The sequence below is a fragment of the Pleurodeles waltl genome, chromosome 12 (genome assembly GCF_031143425.1).
Source record: "Pleurodeles waltl isolate 20211129_DDA chromosome 12, aPleWal1.hap1.20221129, whole genome shotgun sequence".
NCBI lineage: Eukaryota > Metazoa > Chordata > Amphibia > Caudata > Salamandridae > Pleurodeles > Pleurodeles waltl.
The window spans coordinates 137,510,993-137,522,526 of NC_090451.1; the positions used below are offsets into that span (position 1 = coordinate 137,510,993).

Below are 11,534 nucleotides of genomic sequence, written 5' to 3' on the forward strand. Positions count from 1 at the left end.
AAAGAGTTATCACTTTCCTCGTGTCCATTTATTTATCTCCTTAAATGAGGCTGAAACATTCAGACTCCCTCTGACCAGCAAAGTCATAAATGACTGGGACGAACTGGGGTTCACTAGGCTCCAGGAATTTGTACTAGAAAATAACCTCAAAACATGGGAGCAACTTACAGCAAGTAATCCTGCCATTCCAGACAGTTTAAGCTTTTCGTATCTTCAGATATATTTCTTATCCTTTCATGGGGTCCCAAAGCCCACTAATCATCTAAATCATTATCTTTCAAAATCATACAAGCAATACAGGGAGTGCAGAATTATTAGGCAAATGAGTATTTTGACCACATCATCCTCTTTATGCATGTTGTCTTACTCCAAGCTGTATAGGCTCGAAAGCCTACTACCAATTAAGCATATTAGGTGATGTGCATCTCTGTAATGAGAAGGGGTGTGGTCTAATGACATCAACACCCTATATCAGGTGTGCATAATTATTAGGCAACTTCCTTTCCTTTGGCAAAATGGGTCAAAAGAAGGACTTGACAGGCTCAGAAAAGTCAAAAATAGTGAGATATCTTGCAGAGGGATGCAGCACTCTTAAAATTGCAAAGCTTCTGAAGCGTGATCATCGAACAATCAAGCGTTTCATTCAAAATAGTCAACAGGGTCGCAAGAAGCGTGTGGAAAAACCAAGGCGCAAAATAACTGCCCATGAACTGAGAAAAGTCAAGCGTGCAGCTGCCACGATGCCACTTGCCACCAGTTTGCCCATATTTCAGAGCTGCAACATCACTGGAGTGCCCAAAAGCACAAGGTGTGCAATACTCAGAGACATGGCCAAGGTAAGAAAGGCTGAAAGACGACCACCACTGAACAAGACACACAAGCTGAAACGTCAAGACTGGGCCAAGAAATATCTCAAGACTGATTTTTCTAAGGTTTTATGGACTGATGAAATGAGAGTGAGTCTTGATGGGCCAGATGGATGGGCCCGTGGCTGGATTGGTAAAGGGCAGAGAGCTCCATTCCGACTCAGACGCCAGCAAGGTGGAGGTGGAGTACTGGTTTGGGCTGGTATCATCAAAGATGAGCTTGTGGGGCCTTTTCGGGTTGAGGATGGAGTCAAGCTCAACTCCCAGTCCTACTGCCAGTTCCTGGAAGACACCTTCTTCAAGCAGTGGTACAGGAAGAAGTCTGCATCCTTCAAGAAAAACATGATTTTCATGCAGGACAATGCTCCATCACACGCGTCCAAGTACTCCACAGCGTGGCTGGCAAGAAAGGGTATAAAAGAAGGAAATCTAATGACATGGCCTCCTTTTTCACCTGATCTGAACCCCATTGAGAACCTGTGGTCCATCATCAAATGTAAGATTTACAAGGAGGGAAAACAGTACACCTCTCTGAACAGTGTCTGGGAGGCTGTGGTTGCTGCTGCACGCAATGTTGATGGTGAACAGATCAAAACACTGACAGAATCCATGGATGGCAGGCTTTTGAGTGTCCTTGCAAAGAAAGGTGGCTATATTGGTCACTGATTTGTTTTTGTTTTGTTTTTGAATGTCAGAAATGTATATTTGTGAATGTTGAGATGTTATATTGGTTTCACTGGTAATAATAAATAATTGAAATGGGTATATATTCTTTTTTGTTAAGTTGCCTAATAATTATGCACAGTAATAGTCACCTGCACACACAGATATCCCCCTAACATAGCTAAAACTAAAAACAAACTAAAAACTACTTCCACAAATATTCAGCTTTGATATTAATGAGTTTTTTGGGTTCATTGAGAACATGGTTGTTGTTCAATAATAAAATTAATCCTCAAAAATACAACTTGCCTAATAATTCTGCACTCCCTGTATGTAAAGTCTTACAGGCATATGTTCAATAACCCAAACGGAATCACCGGAAAGAAGGTACGTTTATTTATTAAAATAATGCCCCAGCCATCGATTCCACTTCACCGTCCGTCAATCCTCCAACTGTCTTCTCCCCGTCGCGAGCTGCGCACTCCCTCAGAGACCGCACAAGGATTCTCCCTCGGCATCTCCGTGGAGACCTGCGCGCGACGCGGCTCCAATACATCACACAATATGAGTTCAGAAACTAATAGGGTCGATAATTGGTATCGCATTTTACAGGAAGAACTGCCTGCCAAAGTTCTTCCTTCGGCGTTAAGAAGGATAACAGCTACTACAGATTGTATAATCGACAATCAGTCATGGAAATTGTATAATATCTACTCCTTTAAAGCGTTAAGAGGTGCTAATTTTAGGAGGATGTCTTTTTATATAAAGTGGCTGCTTCATAATACACCTGCACAACTTAACAAGATGTTTTCATCAATTTTGATGAAGTTCAGACATGTGTTTCCATTTGTTGGAGGCGGGACACACAGCCACACACTGCAAGAAGGGCAGGGGGTCCAGAATTAAGTGCGAGAAAGAGAAAAAGCAAGAGCTTAGACAGAGCCTTAAAGTGGTGGGGGAATATTGATTTGGCTAGGTCTCCCATAAATACCCACAGGCTATGACAACTAGCCAACAAATATGATAAGAAAGTGGATGCAAGATTGCTAAGGAAGGGTTTGAGCAAGGTTTAAGAATTCCTATCAAGGGGACCATTTCATTGCTCTCCACGAAACAAAGAACATGCGGTCAGCACTCAAGAATCTGGAAGTGGTCAGAAAGAAAATCAAGAAGGAGAAAGAGATGGGGAGAGCGGAAGGCCCTCTGCAGGAGAGAAGCCCCCGGGTCTGGTCCTCTCACCGCTGAGCGTGGTGCCCAGGAAAGAGCTAGGGCAATTCAGACTAATCCACCACCTCTCTTTCCCGGAGCCAGCATGGTGTTGAAGGAGGTGAAGGAGATGAGCACAAGAATGATGAGTAGGCCACACTGACACGGTGGGGTGGCAGGTCAGGCTGTTTACCCTGGGATGCCTTAGAGCGTGGTAAGACAGTCAGAGGAGCGGGTTCACAAAACACAGCACTTGCAGTCCAGGCACGCCAGATGGCAGGACATAACAAATGATCAAAAGTAGGGAGTTAAGCATACAAAGGGTACAAGGAGTACCCCCCCCACACACAAAAGCATACCACCAGCTCAAAAATCAATTTCCTTAAAAACGGTCGGATTCATTGATGGCCTATTAATTTATGACTGAGAGGCTGTGACGTAATTAGGCCTGTCATGACTGATTTATGGCACTTAATAAAGTGCATGGAACGGGCATGTGCTATAAATCAGTGTTTAATAAACTGCGGCCAATACTTCCACCCTACCAAGAAAATGATGCTCATCACTAACTGGAAGTGGGCCACGTGTAGGGGGTTTATGTTGTGGTCTTCTGGAGATGTGTTCTTATTGGCGGGTTTCTCTCAGTTCTTATGTTATCTGAGGGGAGAGGCTTTGAGGTAGTGTTTGCACTAATTTCCTTTTCAGCTCTGTCCAGTAATCTATCAGGCACCTAGGGGATATTTCTAGCAATACCGACTTTATATGATACATGTACAGCAGAGTTGCCTATCGGACAGTGTAAAGATACATCTGGTTATGCAGACAAGACAGCAGAGGGCCATATATAGCAGAGTTATCTCTGGGACAGTGAAAGTTCCCCAGATTATACAGACCTTACATAGATAATAAGTAGCACAACCATCTATGAAACTTCTTTGGGTTGTTGAATTTACCACACACAAACAAATGCCACCGAACATGAACAAAAGTTTACATTATTTTATTAGAAAAATATATTTACAATTATCGCATTATATGCAAAAATATAAATAAGAAAAACATTACTGTTAGACAATAGAAGACGTGCAAAGAAAGAAGTGACCTAAAGGGGGCGATGGAGATATGTAAACAATGTCACTGGCAGAGGTTCTATGGGCAATACTTTGTTGTGGATCAGGTAGAGGAGGGATACAAAGCACAGGGCTCACCTTCTCATACTCTTGTGTGTGGGAAACCATGTTTAAGTGAACATAAATGTATGTGCCAGTGGGTAACTTCTTGTGGTGGTCAAAGAGGTCTTGTCCTGTGCCTTCCTCTACACCCTTGTGCAGAGGTCCACACCCTTCGCAGAAGGACTTATGGAACCAGTGAAGACCCAAACAAAATCTACAAAAAAACAGCAAGCTTTGATCATGTTGCACACAAAGCTCAAGAAATCATGTGACCCAATCAAAAAAACACACATCTGTGATATGTTAGAAAACACCACCCCTGCTTTATTACTGTAGGTTAGGGGACATTTTTGTCAGGGGTTTTAGTACTTCAAAGTACTTGAGGCATCCAGTGGTCCTGACAGAATGGCAGAGAACTGCCAATAGTAAGGCATTTAATTGAGCTGGGAAATAGCAGCGCAGCACCTCTCCCCTACTTACAAGTACAGAACTAAGGATGCCACCTCAGATGTTGACTGACATTGGGCATCAAACCTGGCATGAATACACAGTCCAGCTCTTCTGTCTCTTGCTCTCATTGCCCATTACAGGGATAAGGATGATGCCATCCTCTAGTTCAACATATTATGAGGCCTTTCTGAAACTAGCAAAAAGGGGGCCACTATGTGTGTTTCTGATTTGACCCCTACTGAGGTCACCAATGCTTGCTACATACCACTTGGCACAAAGGGGAGAGGTCATAGGATCTGTCACTGCCATTGATGTTCATCAAAACAAGTACAAAGAAGAATGGGGTGTACCCTTGTACTAAGCAGCAGATCCTCCCATTCACACAGCCATGAGACCTAAAGAATCCAGAGGGGATCGACCTCTAGAGCTCCAGACCTTGCTCAGAGGATTCTTTGCAATTTGCTACGGTTACCCACAATTGGCAACTTATCTAAACAAAATGCCCGCACAACTGAGCAAAAACATAAGGCATGCGAGCTTCCTTCTGAAGGGTGTCCACTCCAAGGAGGAAAAACCTCACTGGTGCTGGTCAGCAGACACAGCGTGCACCTAAGGCCAGGGCCTCCACACTGAAGAGATCGGAGCTGGTAAGTCATTGTTTGTTTGGGATCCAACAGTCCGGTTTGTGTGCAGACCACTATCGTGAAAACTTTGACCATGTGCACAAGATGGCTGTGATGGGGCCTGCAGCTCGACAAACCTATTTAGATGAGAAGGCAGGTTTTCTGTGGGTGATAATAAGTCCAAATGCCTCTCTGAAGATGTCACAGAAAGGCCTCTGCCCGTCTCCGGAAGGTGTCCATGAACTCTGTCTCTCAATGGGCTGGCCCCAGGTGGGTGCATCATGGAGGAGGTTGCCAGCCGATTGAAGCATGAAGCAAAATATCCACCGAGGAAAGCTTTCCTCTCTGGGGCAATGTCTTGGTTGGCATTCAAAAGGAATGCGGCCCTTTGGAGGCAGTCGTGGTAGCCAGCTTGGTAGTTCTGACATTCGTCCCGTGAGGGCTCAAGGCCATGGTTTTGAGCTCTGATAAACTGCACTGCAGTTTCCAAAATGTCTGCCTTTTCCACCTTTGGGTTTTTCAGCTTCTGTGAAACAAGAAACAAAGCTTGGATGAGAACTTGGAAATGATGCCGTGAAGATCACACAGATGGACACGTGCCCTAAAACCACAACCAGAGTTAGAGTACAAGAACACATGAGTGATGGTAAAAAAGTGACAGTTCATCCAGCACTGGAGGGCTCACAAATGATTCTAACCAGCACTTAATCGCTCTCTGTGTGGTAGTTTAGCCAGAACTAGAGTGCTGCTAAATTAATAGTCTAATCAACTCTAGAGCTTTCTTAAATGTAGAAGTCCAACCAGAACTGGATGACTCAAGGTAACAGTGTACCCAGCACTGGAGCGCTCTGAAAGTGATAAGTATAAACAGTGATAAAGCACTCTCAAAGTGACAGTCTAATCCAACACTGGAGCGATCTCAAAGTGATAGCTTAACCAGCATTTGAGCACTCTCAAGGTAATACTCTACAAGTACTCAAACTGCTATGTCTAATGCAACACTAGAGTGCTCCTGAATGGACAATCTAATGCTGAGTGGTGTACTCTCAAAGTGATGGCCGAACCAAGCCTCACGCACTTTCAAGTCACTCCTGCACTCTCAAGGAAGCAGTGTAATTAGCACAGAAACACTATCAAAGTTGTAGTCTAGCCAGGTCTTGACTTACACATCGCAGTCTACCAAGCACTGAGCACTCAGAAAACAACTATAACCAGGGCTGGAACACAATCAAGAGAATAGTCTAACGAGTAGAAATGTGCTCTTAAACTAGCAAACTGAGCAGTACTGGAGCACTCTCAAACAAACAACCTAACTATCAATGGAGCAATTAAAACTAGCAATCTAACCAGCAATAGAGAACACTAAGACTAGCACTCTAACTGGTGGGTGAACACTCTGGAACTAACCATCTAACCATCACTGAAGCCCTCTGAAATTTGCAGTCTAACGGGCACAGTAGCACTTTGAAACTATCAATATAACGAGCACTATAGCACTATGCACTAGCAAGCTAACCAGTTATTGAATAATTACCGGGACCCTCGGAAAATACAGATCTAATGGGCACTGGAGCACTCTCAACCTCGCAATCTAACTAGCTCTGGAGCACGCTGGAGCAACCTAAACAGTACTCTCGAACAAGCACCCGAACTAGTACTGGGAGCATTTAAAAAAACTAGCAATCTAACCTGCAGTTGAGAACTCTGAAACTAGCGCTCTAACTATAACTAGAGCACTTTGGAACTAACCATCAATGGATCCCTCAGCAATTTACAATCTAACGAGCACAGGAGCACTTTGGAACTAGCAATCGAAAGGAGCCCTTTGGAACTAGCAATCGAAACAGTACCAAGGCACTCTCACAATACAATCTAACTAGTATAGGAGCGCTCAAACTACCAATATAAGGAGTACTGGAGCATTCTGAAACGATCGAACTAATCAACACTGGAGAACTTCGAAACTAGCATTCTAACCATTCTGAAACTAATAATCCGGCCAAGAAAGGATCACTTTGAAAGTAACACTTGGATCAGCACTGTAGCACTCTCAAATTGACAATATTACCAGCAGTAGAGCACTCTCAAAATAGCAACTTAACCATCACTGGAGCCCTCAGAAATTAGCAATCCAACCAGATACCAGAGCACTCTGAAACTAGCAATCTAACCAGCACTGAAGCACTCAAAAACTAGCAATCAAACCAGCATTGGTGCACTCAAAAGCTACCAATCTAACCAATACTGCAACACACAAAACCTAGCAATCAAACCAGCACTCGAAAACTAGCAATCTAACAGCACTGGAGCACTCAAATGTAGAAATCTAACCAGCACTGGCGAACCCAGAAACTAGCAATCTAACCAGCATTGGCACACTCAGAAACTAGCAATCTAAGTAGCACTGGAGCACTCAAAAACTAGCAATCTGACCAGCACTAGAACACTCAAAACTAGCAATCTAACCAGCACTGGAGCATTCAAAACTAGCAATCAAACCAGCATTGGTGAACTCAAAAACTAGCAATCTAACCAACACTGGAGCTGTCAGAAACTAGCAATCTGACCAGCACTGGCGCACTCAAAACTAGCAATCTAAGTAGCACTGGGGCGCTCAAAACTAGCAATATAAGTAGCACTGGAGCGCTCAAAAACAAGCAATCCAACCAGCACTGGAGCACTCAAAAACTAGCAATCTAACCAGCACTGGAGCATTCAAAACTAGCAATCAAACCAGCATTGGTGAACTCAAAAACTAGCAATCTAACCAACACTGGAACACTCAAAAACTAGCAATCCAACCAGCACTGGAGCATTCAAAACTAGCAATCAAACCAGCATTGGTGAACTCAAAAACTAGCAATTTAACCAACACTGGAACACTCAAAAACTAGCAATCTGCCAGCACGTGAGCAGTTTGACCTCAACAAGCTAACCAGTACCACGGCACTCATACAAGCATTGGAACCATCAGTGGTGCCTTGAGAAATTAGCAATCAAATCAGCATCCAATCACTCGAAAACCAGCACTGAAACATCAACAGACTAAACAGAATTGGGGAAACTAACAACCTAACCGAAACTAGCGATCTACAGCCCCCATTGGAGCACTTCGAAACTACAATCTCACCAACATTAACACTCAGAATCTAGCAATCTAACCAGCATTAGCATACTCTGAAACTAGCAATCTAACAAGCACTAGGCCACTCAAATAGTAGCACCCAAAACAGCACTGAAGCGCTCTCAAACTAGTAATCTATTGAACAACGGAGCAGTCTTAAATGAGCAGTCTACCCAGCACTAATGCAATGAGAAACTACCAGTGTAACTACTACAGGAGCTTTCAAACTGGCAACCTAAAAAGCAGCATACCGCTCTGAAGGTAGCACTCTGTTACCAGCAAATGTGCACTCTCTAAACAGCAGTGAAAACGGCGCTGGTGCACTCGCAGTCTAACCAGCACTGGAGCGCTCTCAGTGTGATAATGAAAGCTGCAACGAGCCATGCTTCAAGTGGAAATAGGAACCTAGCACTGGGGTGCAATTATTTCAGTGTCCTTGCAGCATTTTGAAGAACAAGCCCGGGCAGCCCAGGAGAGCGGCCTGCAGCCACTGACCCCTCCCTTTTCAAGCTGCGCCTAGAGGCTGGTGCAGCGCGAGGGCTCTGCTAAAGATCCGTCTCGTACTCGTACCCCACCGGCCTCTATCACCGCCGAGGCAGTCACACACTACCCTCACACACCCATCCGTGTCCGGGACGTCGCGCTCTCCACTCCCTGCCAGGGTCATACACCCATCCCTGTTCGTGAGGTCACACACTCCATTCTTTGTCAGTGTCACACTCCCATCCCTGTCCGCGACGTCACGCTCTCCCATCCCTGTCCGTGACGCCACGCTCTCCACTGCCAGTCTCACATACCACTCTCACATCCAGCCCTGTCCGCGACGTCACGCTCTCCCATCCCTGTCCGCGACGTCACGCTCTCCCATCCCTGTCCGTGACGCCACGCTCTCCACTGCCAGTCTCACATACCACTCTCACATCCAGCCCTGTCCGCGACGTCACGCTCTCCCATCCCTGTCCGCGACGCCACGCTCTCCACTCTGTCATTCTGTCAGTGTCACACACCCAGTGCTTTAAATGGACCGGTACTGAGTACCGCCACTTTTTTTTTTTTGAGAGGGAGAGTACCGGCACATCTGAAGAAATACGTAATACTTTGAATTGGAGAGTACTGGCACTTCTCAGAAGCCACGCTCTCCACTCTCTGCCAGGCTCACATACCACCCCCATACACCCACCCCTGTCTGTGACGCCACGCTCTCCACTCTGTCATTCACACACCACCCTCACACCCATCCCTGTCCCTGACGTGACGTCACGGCAAATAGAATAACTAAAGACATGAAAGTCATCTTCTCCTGCACTCATAATCCAAACAATTCTGAACACATTAACGCAGCGTCAAAAGATGGGGGGCAGTGAGAGGTACGTGTGTGCGTAGAGTCCCCGTCTTTTGAACCAGACAAGGGCTGGACTCCGGACAGGCTCCTCTGGGAACTCGAATGACTCTGGACGCCCAAGAGGCTCCCGATAATAGTTCGATCAGGGCGGCTGTAACTACCACCGTGACCTTGGCGCGCTCTTGGCAGAGCGAAGGCACCGGGAGACCACCAGGGCCGTGAGCGCGTAGGTCCCTCGGATCGCAGCGCACTGCGCGCACACCGGCCAGAGCTCACGGGAGACACAAAGGGCCCTACACACGCACAGGAGTTACTCTGCGAGAGGACTCACATTCACTGTCCAGACCACACAGGGGGCAATGCTCACCTCGTTCGGCCCCTTCTCCAGCAGCAGCATCCGCAAAGTCTCCAAGCTCGAGTTTATCCTCTCTCTTCGCCTCTTCTCCACCATGGGCTTCAGGAGCTGCGGGGAAAACGCAAAAGTGGAAAGTTAGAACCCTGTCCTGTGCACCCAGAGAGCGAGAGATTCCAGTGCATCTGAACTCCGGGCAGGGTGAATCCTAAAAGCGCAAGATACTAGGTAAGCCGGGACCGGTGAACCAAAGACCACGCTATTCCAAAGGGACGGGTATGGGAGGGGATAGGTGAGCTCCCCCCACCCCCCAACCCCCGTAGCCCTCAGAGTCTCGGATAAGCCGGAAATTGTGAAGCAAAGTGCTCGAGATAAGGGCACCTGCAGGCAGTGAACCCTAAGTACCTCCAAGGGAGCTGGGGCGAGAGACCCCAGGACTAGAGCCTGCTAGGACATGTACCTTTCTCATGCCCTTGAAGGCTCTCTCGGGGGATGACTTCTTCATGGCTGCGCGTGGGAGCGAGGTCAGGAGGCAGCTCCGTAGAGGCAGGAAGAGTGAATGTGTCTGAGGATCTCAGGGGGACGCCGGCTTTATGGGAGCCGGGGAGGAGGGCACAGGCCGTTCACACCTTGTCCCACCCGCCCTTTGTCTCCCTGCCTTTAGAGATGCCGCCGCGAGTGTGCCAGCAATCACCCCCTGTAAAGCCGGACACCAAAGGACAGCCGGACACCTCCCCCACCAACCCTTTTATCCCAGGCAAATGTGCCCGCAGGTAGAGATCACTCTACTCAAGGAGAGAGGGTTGCACAACGCGACCAATAAAAACACATTGTTTTAAGAAATAGAGAAAGGATCAGATATTCTTCCTGGTGACGAGAACACGAGCCAGTCCTTGCTAAAGAAACGTGCTTCTGATGCATATAGCAGCGCGAACCGGTTTTACACTGTTGTGTTGCTTCTTTGTCACTGAACGCTTTTGCAACTTCAGTGTATATAACAAATATTTTTACATCAGGTTAGGTATGAATAAACCGGGTTAGAGAGTCGTTCTCGAGTACATAAACCACAGTTGTTGTTAAACATAATTTTACATCTAAGGACGTTTATAAAAGTAATCATAGTCAGAAAATAGTCTTTAAAGCATCTGTAGGGGCCAGATGTATCAATGGGTTTCATCCATTCGGTGTCTATAGGAAAATGCTTTAGTACATATGGCCCTAGCTAATGTGCTATTATATTTGATATTTTTTGCGGAGACCTTGTTCCCAAAGCCCGCCTGGTGGGGTGTCTTATGCAATGCGGACAGCGCCGTCTGGTGTGGAGGGCCCGTGTGGTGCAGCGGAAACGGCCATGTCTTGAGCAAAGCCTGCGCAGAGCGAGGACGGCGTAGTGCAGAGGTAGGGGTAGTGCAGTCAGGCTTTACACGGAGGCCGGTGCATTACCAAAGGGCCCAAGAAGTTCACACAGGCCGGTGTGGTGGAAAGTGCCACCCGAGGTGCAGAGGCGAAAATATATTCCTGCAAAGGTGCAGAGTACGGTGCAAAAGCCCTGTATGGTGCATAGAAGAGGATGCGTTGCTGAGAGCACCGAATAGTGCAGAAAGCCCTGTATTGTGCAGAGAGCAGGATGAGTCGCAGGGAGCCCTGTATTGTGCATGGTGCCCTGTACTGCACAGAGAGGAGGGTGCGTTGCAGAGAGGCAAGAGTGGGGCAGGGGTGTCAGATTAAAGTTCAGA

At 46.7% G+C, this 11,534-nt stretch overlaps 1 protein-coding gene across 1 annotated transcript; it reads right to left on the reverse strand.

Moving 5' to 3' along the window:
- Positions 1–3,683: 3,683 nt before the first annotated feature.
- LOC138268351 (transcription factor HES-7.1-like) lies at positions 3,684–10,521 on the reverse strand. The gene is made up of 3 exons (XM_069217906.1): positions 10,259–10,521; positions 9,814–9,909; positions 3,684–5,506 (listed from the first exon to the last, which is right to left on the reverse strand). Exons 1-3 carry the CDS (start codon positions 10,301–10,303, stop codon positions 4,967–4,969), a joined length of 681 nt encoding a protein of 226 aa, XP_069074007.1. The 5' UTR covers positions 10,304–10,521; the 3' UTR covers positions 3,684–4,966.
- Between the last annotated feature and the right edge of the window lie 1,013 nt (positions 10,522–11,534).